General features: G+C 35.5%; 1 protein-coding gene across 2 annotated transcripts in view; it reads left to right on the forward strand.

Annotated features, from left to right (window-relative positions):
• The first annotated feature begins 5,967 nt into the window (after positions 1-5,967).
• The window catches only part of LOC136033870 (protein HIRA homolog), a 126,712-nt gene continuing 107,870 nt past the window's right edge, over positions 5,968-24,809 (forward strand). Inside the window, exons 1-3 of one of the 2 annotated variants that reach the window (XM_065714840.1) lie at positions 5,968-6,059; positions 22,540-22,598; positions 24,002-24,178. In XM_065714840.1, coding sequence (XP_065570912.1) covers positions 22,541-22,598; positions 24,002-24,178 — 235 coding nt within the window. In that variant the 5' untranslated portion in view covers positions 5,968-6,059; position 22,540. Of the gene's footprint in view, positions 6,060-9,857; positions 10,037-22,539; positions 22,599-24,001; positions 24,179-24,809 lie in introns of those variants that run through there. The other variant, XM_065714839.1, reaches the window with a different exon arrangement.

A 24,809-nucleotide genomic window follows, 5' to 3' on the forward strand; every position in this document is an offset into this window, starting at 1 on the left:
AATCTTCACATACGGTATTGCACTACCCTGCTTATAATATTGCTTATACTCTCTAAAAAAAAAAAAAAAAAAAAAAAAAAAAAAAAAAAAAAAAACAGTAAAAGTATAGTTTTTCGTTTAGTTGAAAATCCCGTTAAACTTTCTCTAAAGGTTTCGCCTGAATACCCTTAGCGTCATTAGTTTTAGCCATCGTAGTAGTTGTATTAAAGTGTAAGCATAATGCCTTCTAATTAGTCAAAAATCCAACAGAGCACCTTTGGTGTTTTTCAACATCCAAAGCATATGCTCTGTTTTGATTTAGTTCAGCACTTTCTTGACATTACACAAAATGTTCACATTAATATCCTTAGCTTTAGTAGCAGTAAAAGTAGTATTAGTAGTAATAGTAGTAGTAGCATTAGACATATTAGTAGTTGCATTAGCTTTAGTGGTAGTTGTAGTCGTAGCAGCAGTAATAGTAGTAGCAGTAGTAGTTGTAGTAGTAGTAGTTTTAGTAGAAGCAATATAATTAGGATGCAAATAATTTTCTTTGGCTAGTTGAACATCCCCCACAAAAGCCCTATAAATTTCAACTTCACAAAACAAATCGTTCCAAAGATATTGCTGAGAAGTCCTTTTGACAGCTTGCATACAGGGTGTGTTAAGATTCAGTTCAACTTACTCCTTCAATATTCACTCAAAATTTCTCTCAGGGAAAATCCAATTCAAAAACAAATGTATTCAAGCCGAAGTAGCTCAGTTGGTAAAGCGTTATGTTCCAGGTTCTAGGTCCGAGACGTTCCAGGTTCGAACCTTGGCTTTAGTATTAATACAAAAGAAGAAAAAAAACTGAAAAGGTAAAAACTAAAAAAAACTAAAAAATAAGGTAAAAAACTATAAAAGAAAAAAAACTAAAAAGACTAACAAAAAGGTAAAACTAAAAAAAACTAAAAATAAAAAAAACAACTAAAAACTAATATAAAAACTAAAAAAAACTAAAAACTGAAAAAGAAAAAAAAAGAAAAAAAGGAAAAAAACTGAAAAATAAAGGAGAAAAAGAAAACTAAAAAAAAATAAGAAAAAAACTATAAAAGATAAATGTATTCAAGCCGAAGTAGCTGAGTTGGTAAAGCGTTATGTTCCAGGTTCTAGGTCCGTGAGGTTCCAGGTTCCAACCTTGGCTTTAGCATTAATACAAAAGAAGAAGAAAAACTAAAAAAGGTAAAAACTACAAAAAAAACTAAAAGCGAAAAGAAAATAAAAAAACTAAAAAAAGGTAAAAAGAAAAAAACTAAAAACTAATAAAAAAAACTAAAAAACTAAAAACTGAAAGAAAAAAACTAAAAAAAGGAAAAAACTGAAAAATAAAGGAGAAAAAGGAAACTAAAAAAAAATAAATACAAAAAAAACTAAAAAAGGTAAAAACTACAAAAAAAAACTAAAAGGAAAAGAGAAAAAATAAAACAGCTAAAAAAAGGTAAAAACCAAAAAAAAACTAAAAGGAAAAAAAGGTAAAAAATAAAAAATTTATTTCATCATATACCAGTTCAAAAACGAATGTATATACAGACCAGGACACAGGGAATATAAACGACGACCGGGACACTCAAAGAGAAATTACTGACTGGGACAACGGGACACAAATGACGACTGGGACGTGTGTGTCGACTGACGTCATGTTTGTTTGTCGACTGACATCATGTTTGTCGACTATAAATGACGACTGGGACACAGGGACACAACTGCAACGGGGACGCTGGGGGGACACAGGGAGGATATATAAATGACGATGGGGACACTGGGAATGTTTGATTAGCAATCACCATCAACAAAGTTCAAGGGCAACACCAACTAGGTGTTGGGGTGGCGCGAAAGGCCACCCCAACAGCTAGTTTCTCATAATTATAGTAGAATGTATAATTGTATTATTGTAATAGAAGTCGACGTAGTGGTAGCAGTTGTTGTTGTAGGACTAGTAGTGGTATTAAAAGTAATAGCACTAGTTTTAGTAGCAGTATTAGCGTTAAAACATTGCATTTTGGTCAGTTGAACATCCCACTCTAGACCTGGAAGTTCCAACTCTCCTCTCAGTACTTCCTGAAATTTTTGTCTTAACATACTTAGCCTAAAAATTATTTTCAGTAGCCTCTGGTGTTGGAACTCCCCCTCTCCTATGCACAAGGGCCACAAGTTTTGATAGTTGCCCGTTTTTAATGTGCTAGGTTTTTTATTACAAAAGAGAGTTTTTTTTTATTAGAAAAGAGAGCTTGTTTGATCCTAGGTCTCCAAGAAGGCTTATGGTTTTAAAGTGAAACTTTGAGGAAATGTTGCACTGTTTTCTTATTGGTTGTCACAAAGAAATATCAGCAATTTTAAGGAACCACTGAAGGTATTCAGCTGAAACTTTTAAGGTATGCTGAGGAGAAATTGAAGAGAGGTTGGAGGGCGACTGGTCCCTCCTACTCCTTTTCCTTTTTTAGTTGCTTCCAAGGCTAAACAACGACAAAAATTTAGATCGTCATTTCGTTCAAACTATCCAAAACGTCTAATGGCTAAACCTCATGGAATACCAGGCCTTCCACAGCCTTTGGATATATGTTATTAATTAAGCAATTTGCCTATTTCTTTCATGCAGAATTTGTCACTAGGCAAAGAGAGAAATGCTTGATTCTGGGTTTACCCGAAAAGACTAAGGATATTAAGGTGAAACTCCAGAGAATGCCACATTCAACTAATAAAAAAGGAGGATCTGTAATATCTTAAGAACGCCAGAGGGAATTAATTTGAAATTTCCAAGAGATATTCAGGGAGATTTCAAAAGCGGTTGGAAGGAAAATACATTAAAGTGTAATGTGTGCATGGTGGTTGTCAAAAAGGTGTATCAGCAATATCTAAGGGATGGACTTGACGTGATAATACCTTACGCAATACTTGCATAATTTGTGCTGTGCTGAAAACAAACTCTGTTATAGTTTATTTATTTACAACATTGAACAATAAAAATGAAAATTACGAAGAAATAAAATCTTGGAGTGCCGAGTTTGCAACAATTAATACCATTACATATCATTTTTATTAGTTCTTTCCAAGAAATGTTCAAGACACACAAAGTTTTCAATAAAACTCAAATTTTATAAGAAGCTTCACGCTCTTACTGTTAAGGGTAGTATGCAGTAGCCAAATTTCTGATTGTAGAGATTTTTTTTGTTTAAATTTCACCTGAAAATTCAATTTAATTGTGAGTCGTTTTAAGGCTTATTTATTCATCTATATTAGTGCCTGCCATTTTGCTATGATTGTTTACAAAATTTCGATTTGTTTTTCGGAATTATTTATTCTTTAATATTAATGCCTGCCGCCTATATTAGTGCCTGCCATTTTGCTATGATTGTTTACAAAATTTCAATTTGTTTTTCGGAATTATTTATTCTTTAATATTAATGTTTCGACGCTTTGAGTTTGAATCATTATAATCATTTGTTTAGGAAATAGTATTTATACCAATAGGTAAAATATCAATAGGTAATGTCAACCTAAGGGAAAAGGTGCAAACGTTTGCTCTCAACTTCTAACAATAGATGACAAGTTAGGTCACTGAGGAAGTGGCGTGGAATTAAACTAGTAAGAAATGTGCGTTGAATAAAACAAGAGCAAATACTTTACATATCAGCCTTGCGACTGAACAAAAATAATTGTCAATCATTGCTTGGGCATAGGTGTAGAGATGTTTCCAAGCAGAATGAATAGTATACTGGAATGGAAGAAATAAGTTGTCTTGGGCTGTCCCAACTTGTTTCTTTCGGGCAGCATCTCTCTACTTTTAGAGCCAAAAATATTGAAAAGACAACGGTAAAAGAAATTTGTTATAAATCTGTGTGAAATCTAGAATGCAGAACCATAATTAGATGGCTAAGAAATACACATTGTATTTGATTCAAATTTCAATGTTAAAGTCAAGTATAGGCTAACAATCATTTCAAAACTTAAGAATATTATTTATTATTTAAACTTTTACCTTTTTTTTCTCAACGCATATTATTCAGTTAATCGGGCTGCAAATAAATGTTGTAAAGATGAACCCAAAGGAAGTGGGTTATTATTTCTCACTATAGCCTAGGATATATACTGTTTCCATTGGCAGCCCCTTTGCGGCCTTTATTGCAACCCTAATGGGTCTCTATTTTGTACATTTACCTGTTTTTGGTCTCTATAATCTTAGTTCAATTAAATGATTTTTAATTTATTTCAGTTTGCACATCAATTTTAAAAATCAGGTATACATCTCCTTCTAGCTTTAGGTTTAAATTTCAAGATGCCTTCATACGTTTGATTAACTAATCCTTTCACCATTAATCTGCATGATAATGAAAATTATCTACCTAAAAACAGTGTCTTCATTGGATGTAAAGGGCGTCAATCCATTATGGGATTGAAACGATGGAGGTCGTTGATGGTCGTTTTCTAGCTGAAAATCTCTAAATTCGTCTCTCCCCGAGAGATTCATATGTAGAAGCTATTACCAAAGTCTAAATTGTTTTCCTTCTCTGAAAGTATCGATGACTTCCTCCATTTTCTAACCCCAAGTCCCAGTTATGAACAAATAGTTCCTAAGCTTTATCAACTCTTTGATTACTATTCCACTTGCATATGGAATAAGGCAAAGATGGAGCAGGAATAGCGGTCTATATAAAGTATATCTTTTTCTCCAATCTCAAAATCTGGAGAACTTCGGCATAAATCTCTTACTGGAGAAATAATGTTTCCAAACGTTTTGAAAAGATTCAATACTTTTTCTTTATTGCCAATATCAAATGTCATTGCAGAACAATTTTTTGATGCTTTAAAGAGAGTAAAAAACCGTCATGCAAAATTTTCTTTGTTCAATAAATTTTTCTTGGACCTTCAATGTGAGATGCGGTCATAAACATCAACAAAAATAGTTGAAGCCATGACAAGATCCAAATGGAACCACGACTCGTTAAGTGAGTCCTTAAATTGAAGGCTAATGCAACCTCGAATGAACGCAATGCTATGAATCGAAATGTTTTGCGTAGTTCAGTCCATGTTGGTCTTGACAAATATGATACGCTGTTTGATACTGGGTGACCATTGTTGTCAATATAAACGGATTTTCTTAACATTTTAATCACATTTAATACGATAACTACTATTAGAACCTAATCATGATCATAAATATCCTCTTTTGCGAGCTGTTTCCTTTTACGTCTCGTTTTTAAGACAATGAAATAAGCTTACATTATACTATTCTACCCATAAACTCTAAATAAAAATCAGAACTATGTCAATGACTTTTTATAGCAACTAAATTGTATAATCCCCTGAAACAGTAAAAAATGCAGAAAACTATCACTAGAAATTGCAATACTGTTTTATGTTTACGTCTAAGAAACACATTTTAAGAAACTAGATTGTATAAGATATGTTTGTGTGGTGCAAAGGGTCCAAATTTATAATAGGAGGAAGAAAAATTAGTATTCAGGCCGGGAATGTCATTTTGTATGTTTGTTTAGCCAGCAATGATTTTCAAATCTAGTATTATACAAAGTAGTATACAAAAAGATTAAATTGTCTTGCTTCCAATTTTCCAGAGACCAAATAGTGTGGTCAGACTGTTAGTGTGAAAAGACTGAGGCAAGGCTTAGAAAGTGCCAAAAAATGTATGAATTTATCTTTAATAACTGTATTTTCCCCTTTAATTAAGGGGGGCTGACTCTGGGAGTGTCGCTCTTCCTAGCTCTTTTTTAACCTTTTTAGTGCCAATTTCAGAGCGAAAAATTACTCTTGCAAAAAGTAGACTTTGATGTCTACTTACAAGAAGTAGTTACTAAAAATTAATTACTTTAAACAATTTAGTTTTTTGTTAGAAGTAGCGGCAACTTATTTATATTACAGGCATTAAAGTTAGTCGCAAATTATATAAAATTTCGGTAGGAAGGATACCGCAAAAATACTCAATTGGCAAACTTGTTAATACCGTTTACTGCCAACACCGTTCTAAGTGAGGCTTGGCAAATTGTAAACTTGTTCCTTGTTGACTTAGCTTAATTCAATTTAAAGAGGTAAAAGTGCTATAGAAGTGTATTAAGCGAAATGACAGTATACCAGATAATAGCTCTCTGCTTTCTCTGGTATTAGTCTACAGTTAGACTATAGTCCAACGAAAACACTGTAAAATTCTGAAAAATAACCTATAGGCCTAGGCTATGTTCCATGCATTTTGCCATGTGTCACTCTTCTTCAAATTGATTTGATATTATATTACTTCCTTTTGAGTAGGTCTAACTTGATACCCTCTCTGAAATACTTTTTCAAAGACAAGACACTAGTTTAAAGGTTGACCTCTCCAGAAGGACAGGTAAATGTCTAGGTTAGGTGCTAATGAAAAAGAAACAGGTGAAGAAAACAATTCTTACTTCATAATAGGCTAGGAAGAATAATTTTAGCTAACACATTTGACTGCAGATTCACTACACTTTATCCTCAAGCTCCTCCCTTCTTAATAGACTACTGTATGCAGATATAGCCTATAGGCCTAGCCAAAATGGTTTCTATGCATCCTGCCAATGTGTCTCTCTTGTTTCAACCTATATACCTATAAATTGAATCAAATGTGATAAAACAAAAATCAGAAGTTCAAATTGAGCTTGATCTTAAAGAAAAACAAGGTTGACAGGTTATAGAATAGCCAACATGAGGAATATAAAACTTGGGCTTTATGTTTTAAGATAGGCCTGTATGAAAAACAAGAATGATAGGTAACAGATTGCATGGCCATTATTGTTTTTAGAAAGAACATCAAATGAGAACATAAACATAGTAGGCCTATATTGCCCTATTTCTTTTTTTCCCATCTGGTCCCCCTTTCCATACTTTTACCCAGTTTTCTACATATTGAGCATATTTTTCCCAATCTATTTGGTTTTGGAGGGCATGAGAAAAAATTGTGGGTAAGGTGCTCTTTGCCATCTTTGTAAGTAGGCTAGTCAAGTTTAGAGAATTGAGTTTTCTAGAATGAATTCAGAGACTAAATTATACCTCTTGAATATTTTTTCAAGTGCATTCCTCTACTCCTTCCCTTTATTTAGGTTTAGAAGATTTTTTAGGATATAGGTCTGTAAATTTATCAATTTAGTTAACTTTGCTAGCTAAAAGATAGATATAGCCTATCATTCAATACTGTTGAATGCTGGCTCAAAATATACTAGTTCTTTCCCTTCTAAATTTGCCATAGCCCCTCCTAATGAAGCAAGATACAGCCCTTGACCACCTACAGTACTTTATTGATTCTGTTGGTTTGCTTTGTATTTGGTACTTATTTCTTATCTGCAGTTCATGATTCCAACATGAAAAAAAAAATAATCATAGTTTTCTGTGTAGACTAGGGCTGTATTTGGCCCCATTAGGAGTTTGAGGCATATTTGTAAAGGTATTGATTGGTATATGTAGAAATAGCACTGAATAGTATGTATGTCTTCTAGGTAGGAAGGTTACTTAAAGATCAATATACTTGCAAACAGATCTATACTGGTCTTATTTTTAGAAAAAAACTATATTAATTTTAAGTCTATTTTTCTTAAACTTTTATTACCTTAAATTGCATTTGCCAGCAAGATAAGGTGGTAGATCCTCCTGTAGTTCTTGCTGGTGGTGAGTGATGTAATTATGTTGGCTTTGCTTCCCAGTCCAGCCTCCACTCAGCCCTTTCCCAGTCCCTGTTGACTCCAGCCTTGAAGGAGTGGAGAGTCTCAGCTTGGATGGTAGACTCAGATAGGCTATTCAAATGATTTGAGTAGGATTCTATGCTACATTAGAATTCTTTTTGTTTAATAATTTTTTTTCAGTATTTAAAATATTTATAAATCCAGACCTAGCAAAGATATGGTGCTCAAGACACATTGTCTAAACCTCATTTGGGCTTTAAATCTGTTTCTGAAAATTTTGCTTTCTGTAACATAATATTTATTGCAGTTCATTAAAAGCCCATGCCTTTAGAGAGTATAAAGTAAAGGTAAATACTTCAAAGACCTTCTCATGTCATAGTTTAGGCTCTGGATTCATTCCTAAAAGTTTCATTCATCTAGCTTGAGTACCTCATAGGATAGCAAAAAGTATATCATCTAGACTTTTACCAATTTTTTTCCACTAAATTTATGGTGCCAGGTGCATTTGTATATCTGATTTACCACTAGTCTTCTGTGTTTTTCCTTTGCTAGGTATTTGATGACTGTTCAACCTTCTCTCAAAGGAGTCAACAGAGAAATTTTTAGGGATAATGTTTCCAGGAAGATCACTCCAAAATATTGAATTTGGAACATTGAATGGACCTGTTCTTTGTGTGTCAACCTTAAGATAACCAGACTGATTTATTTGTGTCTGTCTTGTTGGTTGAACAATGAAGGTCACAATACAAGAAAGCTTTAGATAAGGAGATAAATTCATGTGTTTGTCTAAACAGCCATTGATGCAACATCAAACCTTTCACTAACAGACTGAAGAAAGCCATGGGGAATGACTGGATCTGTCCTATTTGCTCTATTCTGTTTCTTCTGAAGGAGTGCAAACAATGTTTTCAAAGTACTAGGCTACAAGAGGCATTCATACTTGGCAGTAAGTCTGATGCAAGACTTGTAAAATAGGGTGATTAAGATGGATGGTAGAAGGTTTATGCTGCAAAGAGTGACCCCAGTATTCTTGCACAGGGGGTGTTTGCCCAATTGATATTGGTTTTCCAAGAAAGATTTGTGGAGAAGTGGATTCAGATGAAACAAAACTCATTGATTTTCTTTATAGCTTCATTTGTGAAGATGAAGTTGGGGTGAATACATGGCACTTTAAATTGGGAGATTAGTAGCTCTTTTGTTTCATATGCCATCCATGTATCAGACCTCTTTTCGATTTCCAAAAAGAAAATCATTTGTAGGGCCAGGGAGGCCCTGGCTGGTTCTTTGGGTTTTGGGATGGCTACATGTATTTTTATCAGAAAAATGATGTATAGGGCTGGAAAGTATGTATCCCATGTTTTGTGTAAATAATGAAAAGTACAAAACTGCTTTATTGGATATTTTGCAGAAAGTGAACCCATCAAGATCAATCCACATTGAATGATAAAGAAAGAAGGCTGTCATTATCATCAACAAATGCCCATAGATACCAAGTACATAAAGTTTCTGATCATAATGCAATACTGAGTTGAAAGCTTTAGCAATGACAATAGCCTGATTGTTGCATCTTTTTGCTAGAGGATCAATCCACTCCTGGTGTTTAACCACTAGCCATTCAAGCATTGAACATTTCCAGTAGAATCTATATTGTTGGTAATCTAAAAGGTTGTTTGACTCCAGGTTCTGATAAAGTGTATGATTGAAATACCTTCATAAACTTTCTCAGTGCAGGAAAAGAGGCTAATAAACCTATATGAGCCCAGTCTCATTGAATTGCCATCTGGTTTAGGTATAGAACTGGTATTGGTGGATTTTCATGTGTGCTGAAAGGTATCAGAGTAGAAACACAGCTGGAAAAGGAATGCCAGAGGCTCAGCTAATTTGACGCTGCCAGACTTCAAGACAATGTTAGGTGTGCTGTCAAGGCCTGTAGATTGATTAAATAAAGATGCTGCAGAATGTGAAGAGCAGAATAGTTCATACTATCAAAGACAGTAGTGGTTTAATCAGAAAAACTGGAACTTTCTTTACTGTAATTGTCTATATTTGAGAATTTGGCAAATGTCTTAGCAAGAGCTTTGATCTTTGCCTATGGATCTGGTATGATAATCCTATTGTTTATTTTTAGGAATTGAAGTTCCCTTAGATGACAGTAAAGCACCTTTGACAATTCTGTACCACCTTTTAGCAGAAGTGTTCTGAAGCTTGGCTATGAATTTCTATCCATACTGAACCCAGGATGGCCACATCATGCAAGCTGTGTCTATGTTCTTTTATGGAATCAATTCTGGGTCTTTTGCTCTTTGAGAGTAGCCATTGCTCATGTGCCTTTTGTTTTGCTCAGATGACCTTTTTCCAGTGGACATAAAATCAAGGTTTGTGACATCTGGATCTGCTTTGATGGGACATAGCTTTTGATACAGTTAACTATTGTCAGCTGGTATTTCTCTGCAGCTTTCTTTGCCCTTCAAGGAGGAGACTGTCCATTGCTGAGAGGCAAGTCTCTGTCTTAAGCTATCCCAATCTTCTCTTTTACAATGCTAGTTTCTTTTCTTATGATTTATTAGGAGAGGAAAATCAAGATTTCTATGTGGAATAACTGCTATGTGCTCACTAGATGAAGGCGTAAGTTTCATAGAAAGCTAGGTGATCCATAAGGAGAAGATCCTGTGGTGGTACTGTTGGTTTGACCTTAGCTTGGTAATATGGGACCCAGAGATGAAGCCTGCCTGTAGCAACACACTACAGGGCCAACACAGAGATCTTTGTAGTCAAGAAGTATCATTAATCTATTTACTTATATAAAGAAGAAATCAAGACAAGAGGATATTTTTTGCCATTCTAGGTATTGAAGTCAACAAGTTGTTCAAGATCAAATGAGAAAGAATGATCATACTGGTTTGACCTCTGCTTATCAATATTTTTGCTACAAATGTATTTGTTATGATATATGTTAAAGCATCAATGAAGGATGACAGACAAATTAGCATACTTGTCCAAAATGTAATCAAGGGAAGTTTCATGGTAGCTAGTAATCTGGTAGGTTGGAGGGTTATGTATAGGCCTAACAATCACATACCTGTTTGGAAGGATCACCCTAAGCCACAGAGCTTGTATCAGCTGACTTTGAGAGGTTCAGACATTAATATGCAGCATGGCAGTGTATATAAATGAAAATACATCCTCCTCCATATTTTACAGAATTTGTATGTACTTGGTCTTGCCTTAAGAGCCCATACCCGTGTGTGATGACCTTGCCACTCTTTATCTTGTGGTTGAGAATGGTTTCAGTAATTCACATAATAAATGATTTGACATAATTCACCAAATATAGGAAATGGTCAAATTTAGTTCTGAGACCTTGTACATTGCAGTGGGATATCATTAACATGCACATTTTGATTGTCTGTGGGCATGCCAAAGGTTGTTGAAAGGAGGTTAGTGTGACCCTTGCCTTATTTTGATGAATTATAAGCAGATAGAAGATGACTTGTCAGGTGAGAAACCCAACTAAACTAGCCATACTAACACCAAAAGAGTAATCCCATTTGATACTTTTTCCAAATATAACAGTACCATGACAACATGACAACTGCATTGCAGCCTCCTACCTAATACATAGATGTAGTCTTATGCTACATACAAAAGTCTGCTGAATATAATTGGCATTGTGAACCAACAGTTAATGAGAATTGAGGGCAAACCTTTTATGATAAACTTTTCATAAGCAAACTTTTATATAAGGTAAGCTTATTTAGAAATAAGCAGACATACATATACATATAGACTTATATATATATATATATATATATATATATATATATATATATATATATATATATATATATATATATATATATATATATATATATTATATATATATATATTGAAGGGAGCCAACAAATAGTGAAGGGAGCTCCAGTACTCAGGACATCTAGCAATGATGAAATACGAAAAAACATATACATTAACCCTGATTTGACACGCATGCAGATTCAGAAACGAGCGGAATTCAGGAGAAACAAAGACGAAAGAGCAGTACAGTCTTCTGGTGGGAGCCATTGCTCGCAAACCGCGTAATGCGAATGTGAGACAATAGCCGAATAGCCAAAAGAGATAAACTTACTAATTTTTAACGCACACAGTATGGTTGGAAATTTCAGCGAGCTTCAGGCATTCCTCTACGAAAACTCTCGATACGATGTAATCTGCATTTCTGAAACTTGGTTACATGAAAAAAATACTTTCGACTAGATTTGGAATACCAGAATATGAAGTTTTTAGGAAGGATAACACGGCAAAACCACAGGGAAGTGGAGTTGCGATACTTTCAAGGGGAAACTTACACATATACGAGCACAGTAGTTTCTCTAATAAGACAATAGACGCCATAACTTGTGTTATGCCAACTTCTAACGATGGTTTTCGCCTGGCAATTGTAGCCGTGTAGCGGTCAACAGCAACTTATAAGAAGCCGAGAGAGGGACTGACAGCAGATCGTTAATTTTCTTCCTACCTGGAGAAGATCTGTAACAAATTTAAATCCGTAGTTATATGCGGAGACCTAAACATACCTGAAATGGATTGGAAAAATCATTCCTTCAGGATGAGAAGCCAGAACTCAAAAGATCAACTAATACACTATCTTGACCTCACTAGCGAGTTGAACCTAGCGCAGTGTCCTCGAGCCTACGCGTCAAACCAACACTTTGGAAGTTGTATTCAACACGCCCATGGTAGACCTGCTCGTTACAAAAACAGTCGTTAACCCCGTTACAAGCAACCACGAACATGCTGTCCACTGCCAAGTCCATGCTGAACAACTCAAAATTCGTACACAGGATGATGGACCAACTTTTAAATTAAACTTCCATAAAACAGACATAACAAAACTCAAAATAATACTAGAGCATACCGATTGGGACAACCTTGTGTATAACCTACCAATTGCCGAAGCCTGGGAAGTTTTCTATGGCATACTTCACCGAGCCGTCACTCAAACCACACCATTCAGGAACAACAAACACATTGGCAAAAGGATATTCTTTCCCAAGCACATAAGAAAGCTCATCAGGGACTGGAAGAAGTTATACAGGGATTACAAAGCCTCTGGAAGCATAAGTAGACTCACCAAGCTTCAAAAACTCAGCTCAAAATGTAGAAAAGCTATCAGAAACTACAACAAAGATTGCGAACGAGAAGAATTCCAGAAAATAAGAACAAAAAGCGATTTATACAACCTGTGCAAACGCAAGCTAGGTGAGCAACAGAAACTACCAACACTAATAGATCGAAGTGATGTGGTCCATAGCACTAGCCTAGATAAGGTTAATGCTCTTGTAAAATTCTTCACCAGAACGTTCACTATTGACGATGGCTATTTACCTCAACTCCAAGATTCACACCCAGGAAGCGAGCTCCACAGCATTGGCTTCGCGCCAGGAAGTGTTCTAAGAGCAATGAAGGGCATGAAAGCATCTAAAGCACTCAATCCTGATGGCATCCCGTCCTTCATCCTGAAAGAAGTGAGAGACGAGCTATGTGAACCTCTGGTAATACTTTTCCAAATCTCATTCGAGCAATGCAAGTTTTCTACTTCCTGGAAGCTATCCCATGTAACACCTATTTTCAAAGGAAAAGGGAAACGGAGTGACCCGGAGAATTATCGCCCGATCAGCCTTACTTCACCTTTCCTGAAAATCATGGTAAGGGTCATAGTGGAAAAGTTAAACTCGCACCTCAAATTGAACAACCTCATCTCAGATCATCAGCATGGCTTCCGTAAAAATCGTTCTACTGTTTCCCAACTAGTAGTGATACACGACTACATCCAGTCTACCCTTGACCGTGGGATTCCAATAGATATTATCCTAATCGATCTACTTAAGGCCTTCGACCGAATATCCTTGCGGAAACTCATCCACTGCCTAGAAATCTATGGAATCAAGGGACAGCTAAAAGATTGGCTCTCAGCGTACCTGAATGATAGAAAAATAGCAGTCAAGGTTGCAGACACACTATCCACATGGACAAATGCAACCAGTAGCGTCCTACAAGGTAGTGTTCTCGGCCCAGTCTTGTTCGTCATGTACATAGACATTTGCATAAATGCCGTTTCCCAAACCGATTTCGGCCTGTTTGCAGACGATTCGAAGCTCCTGGGAGAAGCTAGTGCATCATCAATAGTGCATCATCACAAATCCAAAGCGACTTGGATGCCCTGACAGAGAAGCTTGAAGAATGGCAACTTTCACCAAATTTAGCAAAATGCTCTGTCGTCCATCTTGGCCGCCAAAATCCGATGTACTCATACAAAATGAAAGGTATCGACCTGACAAAATCTACCTGTGAAAAGGACCTAGGTGTAATTCTGAGCTTGGACCTCAAACCAGAAAAGCATATTGGCCTGGTTGTGCGTAAAGCGTCGAATACTCTCTCGCTACTCAGTCAATCCCTACGATACCTTGACAATCACTCAAAGATATCAGCATACACAAGCTACGTCAGGCCACAGCTTGAATACGCCACTGTCATCTGGTCGCCATATCTCAATTAGGATATTGACAGAATAGAACGGGTCCAGAAACGCTTTGTAAAAGGACTTCAAGGATTCAGAAACCTTCCGTATGACGAAGCTCTAAGAAGGCTCACTCTCCATAAACTTGAGACAAGAAGAACGATCTTAGACTTAAAAACCCTCTTCATGATAGTTCATGAGAATTTTGGGAACGTAAAAGACAAGCTTGTTCAAAAAATTCCCCAAAGCAACACAAGGTCGCACAGTCTGCAATTGGAACCCGTGAAGATGAAGATTGCAAGATCTAATTCTTACCATCATTCGTTCATACCCCGGGTCATCAGGATCTGGAACAAACTACCATTCCCAGTAGAAAAGATGAAATCACTGGAAGCCTTCTCCAACAGCCTAAACATAAACATACCATATCTTGAGATTTTTAACGTAGGACGACTTTAAATGGAAATCGTGCCGCAGTCGATCCGCTCTTCCCCCTGCCATAACATTTTTCTTTTAAAAAGGTGTCAGTTGTATAGAAATTTTGTATTGAGAGGTGTGAGGAATAAAGTTATTTCATATATATATATATATATATATATATATATATATATATATATATATATATATATATATATATATATATATATATATATATATACTAGCTGGGTCCTGGCGGCTTCGCTGCCGGGCCATAGCATGGCACATGGCAGGCTTCTATATATGGATTCTCATTGTCCCTTGTGTTCTGGGTTCCGGCAATGCTATGTTGTTTTTGGATCGAATTGATGACATAAATTGGACACTCCTAATGTGGTCCTTTCTCTTTGAGCCACAGGCCTGGTTTTGCGTTGCTCTGGTGTTCCCATTTTGATGACATTGTAAGATAATTATACAGGCATTTCTTTTGTAATACAGCAACACGCCGCCTTCTAAAGGTCAAACTTACATAGATGGGTGAGAAACTACATATAGCGTCATATAACTCTCACTTGGTGAAGCATAATGCAGGTTCAGTGCTCTCTGTCAAAGGTCTTTGTGAAGAGTCTGACTTAATTTTTCTACAGGAAACCATGTTAATTAATTTTGATAATGCTTTTTGGAGGGTTTATTGGGGATTTTGTTTCTTTTGCAGTGAATACTATGAAAGCAGGTGATGGCCTTTTGAGAGGGAGGCCAAGAGGTGGGTTAGCTATTCTTTGTTGAAAAGCTTACTCCCACCTAATATCTTTTCCATTCCCTTGCAGGCTGCAGCCAGTCTGCCTCCGTTGTGATAATTAGGAATACCTTTTTGTTAATGTTTTTTATGCCAGTTTGCTCAAGTGAGAATTTGCTTGAATTCTCCCTGTACTTAGGTAAGCTAGTATCATTTTTATCTGATGAATATACTTATCTTTGTTTCCTGGGTGATTTTAATGGTAATTAAAGTACATAAACCATTTTCAGCCATGAACTGAAGGTAGTAATAGCTGAAAATGATTTGGTTTGTTGTGATGAAGTGGATCTAGAGCCATCGTCTTTTACATATTTGAGCTCGTCAGGCCATACATCATGGATTGATCATGTGGTGTGTTCAAGTTCTTTTAGTAGTATTGTTATGCCTATTTCTGTAAGATATGATATATTTGGTTCAGACCATTTCCCTCTTTTGTTTGAATTATCTTGTACTATTTGTGCTGCTGACCTGCTGTGTGCAGATCCGCCTGCTATGAACTGGGAACGTGCGAGTGCGTCTCAGCTTGTGGCCTATGGTGTGGAGGTTGAGAGGCATATCCTTGCTCTTGCTATAACTACTATTTACCATTGTACTCTCCCTTACTGTACTAATCCTTCTCATACTAATGTGTTAGGGGCTCTCTGTTATACACTGATTTTGATTCATGTTGTTAGTGCATGTCATGCTCTATCTCTTCGTCTGGGTAGTACTAACAGGAAAAGAGTGGGGCTGAATGTTATTCCTGGTTGGAATACTCACGTTCACCCTCATTATGTAGCTGTGACAAATGCCTTGCTTTTGTGGGTTGCTAATTGCAGACCTCTTGGAGATGGGCTCGATTCTCCAAGGAGACTTCTTCACAGTAGGTTCTGGAGTGCCCTTCAGTGGTGTAAAATGAATATGGAGAGTTTGAGGAATTCGGCTCTAGCTAGTAGTCTGAGTTCACTTAATTTTCGTGATTTTTGGAAAAATGTTGCTAGTTCTAAGAGTGCTGGTCCCCAAAAAACGTCGAACAGAGTCGGTTCAGGAACTGGTCCCAAAGACATTGTTGAGTTATGGAGGGGTGATTATAGTGCTGTTTTCTCGTCTGTGGCTTCGGATCCCAAAGCAGCAAGGGCAAGGTCTTTCTCCAAACCTTGAACTGATCCTGTTAAGCAGCTGATAACGGCAGAGTCTGTGGCGTGGTTGTTGTCTGGGCTTTTGGGCACCAAGTCTTGTGGACTTGATGGAGTGACGGCAAATCACATTAAGTATAGTGGCCCATCCCTGATTTGTTTGTTGACACTGCTCTTCAATGGTTTCCTTAACCACTGCTATGTCCCAGATTTCCTTACTGAGGTTTGCCTGGTTCCTATTCCGAAGTCGAATGCCGGTGATATGGTATTGTTAAGCAATTACAGACTGATTGCTCTAGTGGCTACCATCTCAAAACTTTTTGAAAAATGTTTATACTCTTTGATATCACCCCAGATTGATCCATCGCATTATCAATTTGGGTTCAAAGAAAGATCTTCGACAGAGTTCTGTGTGTTTATCTTTAAATCTGTAGTGCAGTACTTTTGGCTTTTTTCTATTCCTGTGTTTGCATGCTTTGTTGATGCAAAGGTGGCTTTCGACCGAGTGAACATTGAGAAGCTCCTTGACAAAATAGACACTAAAGGAGTTGACCGTCGTATCATTGGAACTCTTCAATACTGGTTTGAAGAGCAGCATTTCAAAATCAAGTGGAGTGGTTATTTCATTGAGTGTTTCTCTGTTTTGAATGGTGTGCAGTAAGGTGGGGTCCTCTCGCCGTTGCTGTATAACCTGTATGTGGATGATCTTAACCTGCGTTTGGTTCAAACTGGGGTCGACTGTTTCATTGGTGGTGTTTGCTTCAATAACCTGAGTTATGCTGATGACCTGGTTATTTTAGCTCCTACAGAGGCTGCACTTAACCATTTACTTCCAATGTGTGATTAGTTTGCATCAGACAATGATATCGTGATCAACATGGCTAAGACCCAGTGTATGGCGTTTATTCCCCAGGGAACTCCTTTGAAACATATCCCTATGGCTTGGCTTTCTGGAATGTCATTATCTTTTGTTGGATCCTACAAATATCTTGGATTCATGTTGGCTCTAACTCTGAGTGATGAGCTTCATGTTAAGGTACTTTCACGTTCGTTGTGCTGCAGGGCTAACTTACTCATTGGTAAGTTCGGGAGTTGTGACCCTTCTATAAAATGCTTTCTTTTCAGAGCTTACTGCACTCTGTTGTATGGTCTAGCTTTTGTACAATCTCTGTCTGTTATGTGTGAGAATTCTCTTCGGGTTCTTTATAACAATTCTTTATGGTGGCTTCTTAGTCTTCTTTTGAATTGTAGTGTATCTGGAATGTTTGTTGGTGGTGGCCTCCCATCTTTTCCTGAGCTGCGTAGAAAATCTTCTCTTTCTATCCAGACAAGGATACTTGCTTTGGATAATCTTCTCATTTTGGTGCTTCCTGAGCCGCTTTTTTGCCTCTCTCTACCACTTTGGATAACTTGGTCAAGTGTAATTTGCACACAACAATTTTGAAATTTTTAAATGTACCATTGTTATGTGAATGAACTTTTTTCTTCTTTTTTTTTGCTGATTTCTTTTTGTGTGTTATTGATTTATCTGTTTTTGTTCTGTGTACGTGGCCCTAGTTGGTCTTAAGTTTATGTTATAAGTGAGCAATAACTGTGTATGTATGCATGTTCTTAAAAACCGATCCATATTTTTTGGTGAAAATTGGTATCTTGGGAAATTCTCATATAAAAAAACGATCTTGATGTGTCGGAAGTTTGAGAAAATTCGTTACAAGTCTTAAGTTTGGTTTTTGCAAATGGTGTCATGTACTATGTTAGTACATCATATAAGCGTTTCTTATGACTTCATATATGGTATCATATAAGCATTTTCTTATACTATGTCATACATAGCATAAATAAGATTGTTGAGTTTCCAACACAATGGTTATTTATATAATATAATGTCTGTTGGAAGGCCCAAAGAGCAAAAATTCGCAGTTTCATTTACTATAAATGATGATTCTTTGGAACCAACACCTGAACTATCAAACGTGATAAGATGTGAAATTTGACAACCTGGACCATCAATTGCAACAACATCAATATGGGCAGCTAAAGCAAAGGCCATTGCTAAATTGTCTGAAGTCACCAAAATCCAAAAATGGTTCAAAAATGAAAATGAAGAGTAAAGACAAGGGCAGTTAGAAGATATGTGAAAACGACAATTAGAGCATGTTAAAAGTGAAAACAAGGAGCAAAGAGATGTGCGGTTAGAAAACATACAACACCGAGCAAGTGAGCAAGTCAAAATGAAACTGAAGAGCAAAGAGACACACTGTTAGAAGAAAACTGGCAGCATGTCAAATATGAAAATGAAGAGCAAAGACAAACATGATTAGGAGACATGCAACACCGAGCATGCGAACAAGTCAAAAATGAAAATGAAGAGCAAATGCACACGCAGTAAGAAGAACAGCGGTCGTTTGTCAAAAATGAAGAGTAAAGACACATCATGAGAAGATATGGGACACCAGGCATGTGAGCAAGTCAAAAATTAAAATGAAAAGCAAAGAAACACGGGTTAGAAGACATGCGACACCAAACATGTGAGCAAGTTAATGAAAATTACCTGTACAGCAAGAACCAAATGTGTCAAAATTGAAAATGGTAGCAATAATTATTGGGTTTGGGATTTTGACATGGATAAGGTCATTACTACCATACCTTTGAAAATTAAAATATGGACTAGATAAATGTTTGGAAGAAAAGGAAGTTTTGCCCCACCACCTGAACATTTAAAAGAAACAATGGTTTAGCAATTTGTCTTTCATAATGACAAGCCAAGGCAAAAGAAGAAGTTTTTGTCCAACCACCTGAACAATTAAAAGAAACAAAGGTGGTCGTCAATGCCTTCCATACCTTTGAAAATCAAAAACGTGGACTAGATGAACTGTTGGAAGAAAACGAAGTTTTTGTTCCCGCACCAGAACAATTAAAAGAAACAAAGGCTTGGTTATATGTCTTTCTTAATGACAAAAAACAAGCTGAGGCAAAAGTTAAAGGTCCAATTAAAAAAAATATAATTCTACAAAGGTACCACTTCTAATTTAAGGTCCATTTAGACGTCATGATATCAAAAAAGGCTGAAATTTTCTCCATTTAGAAGACAAGCGACAGTGAGAATCTATATATAAAAGTCTGCTGAGTGTTGGGGCCTTATATATATATATATATATATATATATATATATATATATATATATATATATATATATATATATATATATATTATCATATGTGATGCTCAAATCATGTATTTGCATAATTAAGGTGTTATTCCATAGTTTTAAGTCATAAGGTGTCATATCAGCAATTTCAGTGGAATTAGAAAGTTCTGGTGTAATTTCAACTCCCCCTTCCTGTTGATTAATCACAGAGCCATACATTTTATAGGATTGTATTCTGTAATCAAATTGTAGATGATGGGCATTTTGCTACCTTGAAAAATAGTTGAGCTAGGGGAACAAAACTTTCAGGAGCAGGTCCAGAGACAAAATTACTGTATTTCCAGATAAGCATTTCCTAGCTTTTATCTCTACTCCTTTTCCATTTTTGAGGCTTTGAAGACTGCATAAACAACAAGTATGTTAGACTGTAATCCTCATTTGAGCATACATTTCTTTGTGTGTAGAATTTTTTTTTCAGATGCAAGCCAATTTTTACAAATTGTTTAAAACCCTTAATTCAAAGATTTAGTGAACGTTCTAGATTCCAAACTCTTCCCTTGGGACTCATGTAGGCTGTAAATGTATTTCTGAAAGCTAAACTTGTATATCCGAGCTCCTCAGAGGTCAGTGCCCTTTAGATGAGGAAGGAGTGGATGCTTATATTTGAAAATATATCGTTAAATGATTATACAGATTTTGTATCCATTCTTGAAAATTTGCCAGACATCTTTTCAAGATAGTGAAAACCCAATGATCTAGAAAAATACTGGAAATTACAAAAACAAGCTTGAATTATCCTTGTGCATTTAGATCCTTTCAAATTTATTAAGTTCATTTGCATAGGCTATTCGAATGTTTCTTTTAATTCTTTCGTAGCTTTTATTACCCTTATCCAAATTGGGCTATGCAGCCTAAGCGAAAATTTATCTATACAAATCAAAGAAACAAAATATGCAGACCTCACTCAGGTCTCTAGGGACAGAGTGATTGTTTGTACTTCTAGAATGTCTTATGTACTATATGTTATTTTCTGGGCTTTAATAAATCTCTCTTGTGCTCTACAAAAAAGTGCTGCAGGAGCAATGCTTTGATTTTGCTTCTTTGCCATGAATTAAATTCTTAAGCTGTCAACTAACTTCAAAACTTAAAACTTTAAAATTAAAACCCTCTAAACTTTAAAATGCTGTGTTTCAAGTTAACTTTTTACTTAGATGTTGAAGCTGCTCCATGTTAACAAGCTGCTGCTGTATTACTTTGCCCCTAAGAGCAAAGCTACCCAATCTATACATGTTGTTTCTAAAAAATGGAGTATGTGGATGTCAGGGTGGGATTACTTTGCTCTTTAACATAATACATATCATTTATTCACAATGCATTATAAGTATTTCACTGTGTTGTACTATAATCGATAATTATTCTTACACCCATTGATAAATTTCTCCATCCTAAAATGGATTGTAAATGAGTAAACAGATGCTCCTAGTAGCATAAGTTTGCAAACCCTTGTCTCGGGAGATGAACTTTCATTACAATTTCTGTTTACAAGTCACTCTCCTTGTCAGAGGAGAAATCTCTAAACAATAAAACTTTGGAGTCTGCTAGTGGCTGGCCAGTAGAGTTCAATTCTGTAATAGACTTCATCAATATCATGCAATGGTCAGAGAAAAGAGTTCACTGCTGAAAATTATCACACTATTGTCCCATCAGCCCATGGTACCTGCCCTGTAAATTGCATACCAATTTCTAAAAAAAAAAACAAAAAAACATCCCAACTATTACGCTGAAGATTGGGTGGTGGGAGGGAGTGCAAGAGATGTTATTGGTCCATTTTTTGCTTTGAATCATAGGTATTGAATATTCATCTGTGATTCTAATTCAAAGAAAGTGCAACATGCAGGGACATTTTGTAACGCATCTTCATTCTTAATAAAGATACAAAAAAAAGAAAAAAAAATCTAGGGACAATTCTGTTGTTTTTGTAATTTTATTTTCAATGGAAATGCCAAAAAGGTATTCTTCAAAGTTTAAGGGGGGGGGGGGTGTTGGTGCCCCTAGCAATATCCTAAATTTTTTGCTAAAATTCATGTTGGGAGAGAGAAGGGAGCTACAATGGACACAAACCCATGTTGCACCTCAAAACATACAGATTAAAAATCATTCCACTTTTTCAATCGAAACAATGTGCAAGATACCTACCTTCCTACTAAAAAGTTAATTGTGGAAGGGGTAGGGGACATCAGAGAGGCCACAAGCTCACTTAAACTCATAAATTATACAGTTTGGAAACATTTGCATGATCCCATTTCAAAAAGATATAGCAGGCCAACCGTTCTGCTAAAAAGTTAGGATTCAGAAATGGGAGAGATGTAGTTGAAGGGGTCTTTTTAATTTTGGCTAGGTTGAAACCATGCTGGTGCATTTGATATAAAGCTGTCTGACAGCTTCTAACATGAGTCATCGATTCCAATGTCTTCTTCCTCAATAAGAAGCTACTGCAGCAACAATATCTTCTGTCACATCTTGTAGTTAATCATTTTCGTCTGGCACATATGAGAGATTAATTGATAGAAATAAACATTTATTATTATTTTCTATCTGGAAAAATTAATGACAATTTAATTTAAAACACAGAATTAATTGTAATCATACAATTTTTCAATTGATTAAGTATTATCTTGGTATATACATTCGATTTTCTTTTTATTGTCTATGCATACAGTGTTTTCACAGTATTGAAACTTTTTATCTTCTCTTATGAAGAAAATATTACATATAATATTTATGTAGTAGTATTTTAACCTTTTTTAAATCTTTTCAAGAAATAGTGCTTTTCATTCTATCATTGTAACAATTGTTTAATAATTCTGTTTTTTCCTTGCTGTTAGAATGAAGCTGCTGAAACCACCCTGGGTGAATCATGGCAAAAGCTCTTCTAAAAATGCTAGTAAGTACAAAATAAATTATATTTTGGATTAATTTTGTGTGTGTGTGTGTGAGTGTTTTATTCGTTATTGTGTAGTTGAAAGATAAATTTTTATTGTTACATCATGGGTTGGTAAATTACAGGATTTTCATCTTCTTATTCCTGTAGCGTTAATAAGAAATTATAGCTGGTGGCAGCCATTATATATATATAGCCATTATCATGTAATATGAATGAACCAATAGTGGTTATTTGTTCTTTCTTGATTTGAGGAATTTTTGTTAAAACTACCGTATTTAGTTTTGTAATATCTTTTTCTTTTTTTGACCTGATGGTACAGGTATATTAGCAAAAGTTTTTGACTTACTGATTTTTGCCAAAACTTTTTGCTACTTTTGGTTACAAGTCAGCACACACATAAATGCAAACAGATTTGAGCATGAGAAAAGGATTAAGATGATTCTCCTCTTGGGAGGGGGTCAAAGATACAAAAAGTGTGTGTGTCAGTCACAATTTTTAGGGAGAATTCGTTAGTATCGTTCTTTCGTTTTTGGATATTTGTTCTACTTTCCTGCACTGTTATTTTATGTATCTTTTTATATATGTAGTGTCTATATATAAATTAATCAAAACCACAAAATAGCTATTACTGTCATTAAGAAATTTATATGAAAGTCGTACTCAAACGTTAACGATTCCTTATGAACTATATTAAAAATGTAACTAACTTTAAATACAACAGGTTGAATACAAGGCTTACCCACATCCAGAAAAGGTATTGAGATAAAATTCATCCCCTTTAAATTGTTAAAATTAATGTTAAAATTCCTTTAAATTCCTCCCTAAAAAATATTTAAGCATTAAAATGAACCTCTTTGCATATTAACCCTTACCTAGACTTATATCTTTATGTATTTATGGTAAAAATCCCTTCTCCATTTGGAGTTCTTATGAGAAAGCTATTGCAGTCATGGCGATAACTCTGCTGTAGTATTACTCTTTCGAGTTTTTTTTTATGAGATATTTGTGCACCAGGTTGTTTCTTTGATAAATGAATTTTAGATAGACATCAAAAGTTTGAGCAAAATAAATCTGTTTGTTGATCTCGTACAAGGAATGAACATATATTGTCAAACTTGACATTTTTCGTTTTACTCTTCTGTATAAAAACTGCAGAAAATTATTTAAAAGATGGAAATTGAAAGGAGCTTTGGCTCTTAAGAAGCCACCAGAGGAAAAAAAGAAGGAACAGAAAAAATGCATTTAAAAAGCGCCTAAATAGAAAATGGGGACAGTGTAAGAGTTTTACTTTTAAAGCAGTAAAACAGTGACAGTACAGAGGAAAAAGACAACAAAAACATCACTGATTTATATATGTCTATTTCAGTTTCATTTTTTTTGCACTGTACTTATGTCCTTTTCAGCGAAAAACCCAATTTCTGCGATTGATTTCCATCCAAAGGGAAAGAAATTTGCCACTGGTGGAAAAGGTGAAGACAGCGGGCGGGTTGCCATATGGAACGTGCAGCCAATGATAAATTCCAAATGTGAATCAGATGAAAATATACCTAAACTACTCTGCCAGATGGATAACCATTTAGGTAAAATGTGTTGTGTTTTTATCCAACCCCTATTTAAGAGTCGAAAATTAAGCTAAATTATTTTTTCCATAATATTTTTTCTTGCTTTGATTTGCCTATAAAATGCTACATCCAGTCTCTGTTTTCCTTTTATTTAAACTAATTTTTAGAAAATTTAATTTTAATGTAGTCTTTTTATGAATTTATCTCTAAAATGGATAAGATCGAGAAAAAAATCTGTCTCATTAGCATGGGAAATCGGCCTACTTTTCCATGGCATACTGTAACCAGGGTTTCCATTCTAAATTTTTGAATTTGGTGGCAATAGATATAGATTATACAACTACCCCAAAATAGATTTAACAACTACCCCGCACATAGACTTCGAGTATTTCAGTTTATACTTTTGTGTGTTGCAATATCAAACAGGTCGTGGTGACGAACTGGAGTAAGGAGCGACCCGGCTCAATAGTAACCAAAACTCTAAAAAATGGAATTTTGATACCAATAGCTACATCAAAAGAATCGCATTTTAATGCTGGTTTTAAATATATAAGTTTCATCAGGTTTAGTGTTACCCATCAAAAGCTACGAGCCTGAGAAAATTTGCGTCATTTTAGAAAATAGGGGGAAACACCCCCTAAAAGTCATG

The sequence above is a fragment of the Artemia franciscana genome, chromosome 12, assembly GCF_032884065.1.
Source record: "Artemia franciscana chromosome 12, ASM3288406v1, whole genome shotgun sequence".
NCBI lineage: Eukaryota > Metazoa > Arthropoda > Branchiopoda > Anostraca > Artemiidae > Artemia > Artemia franciscana.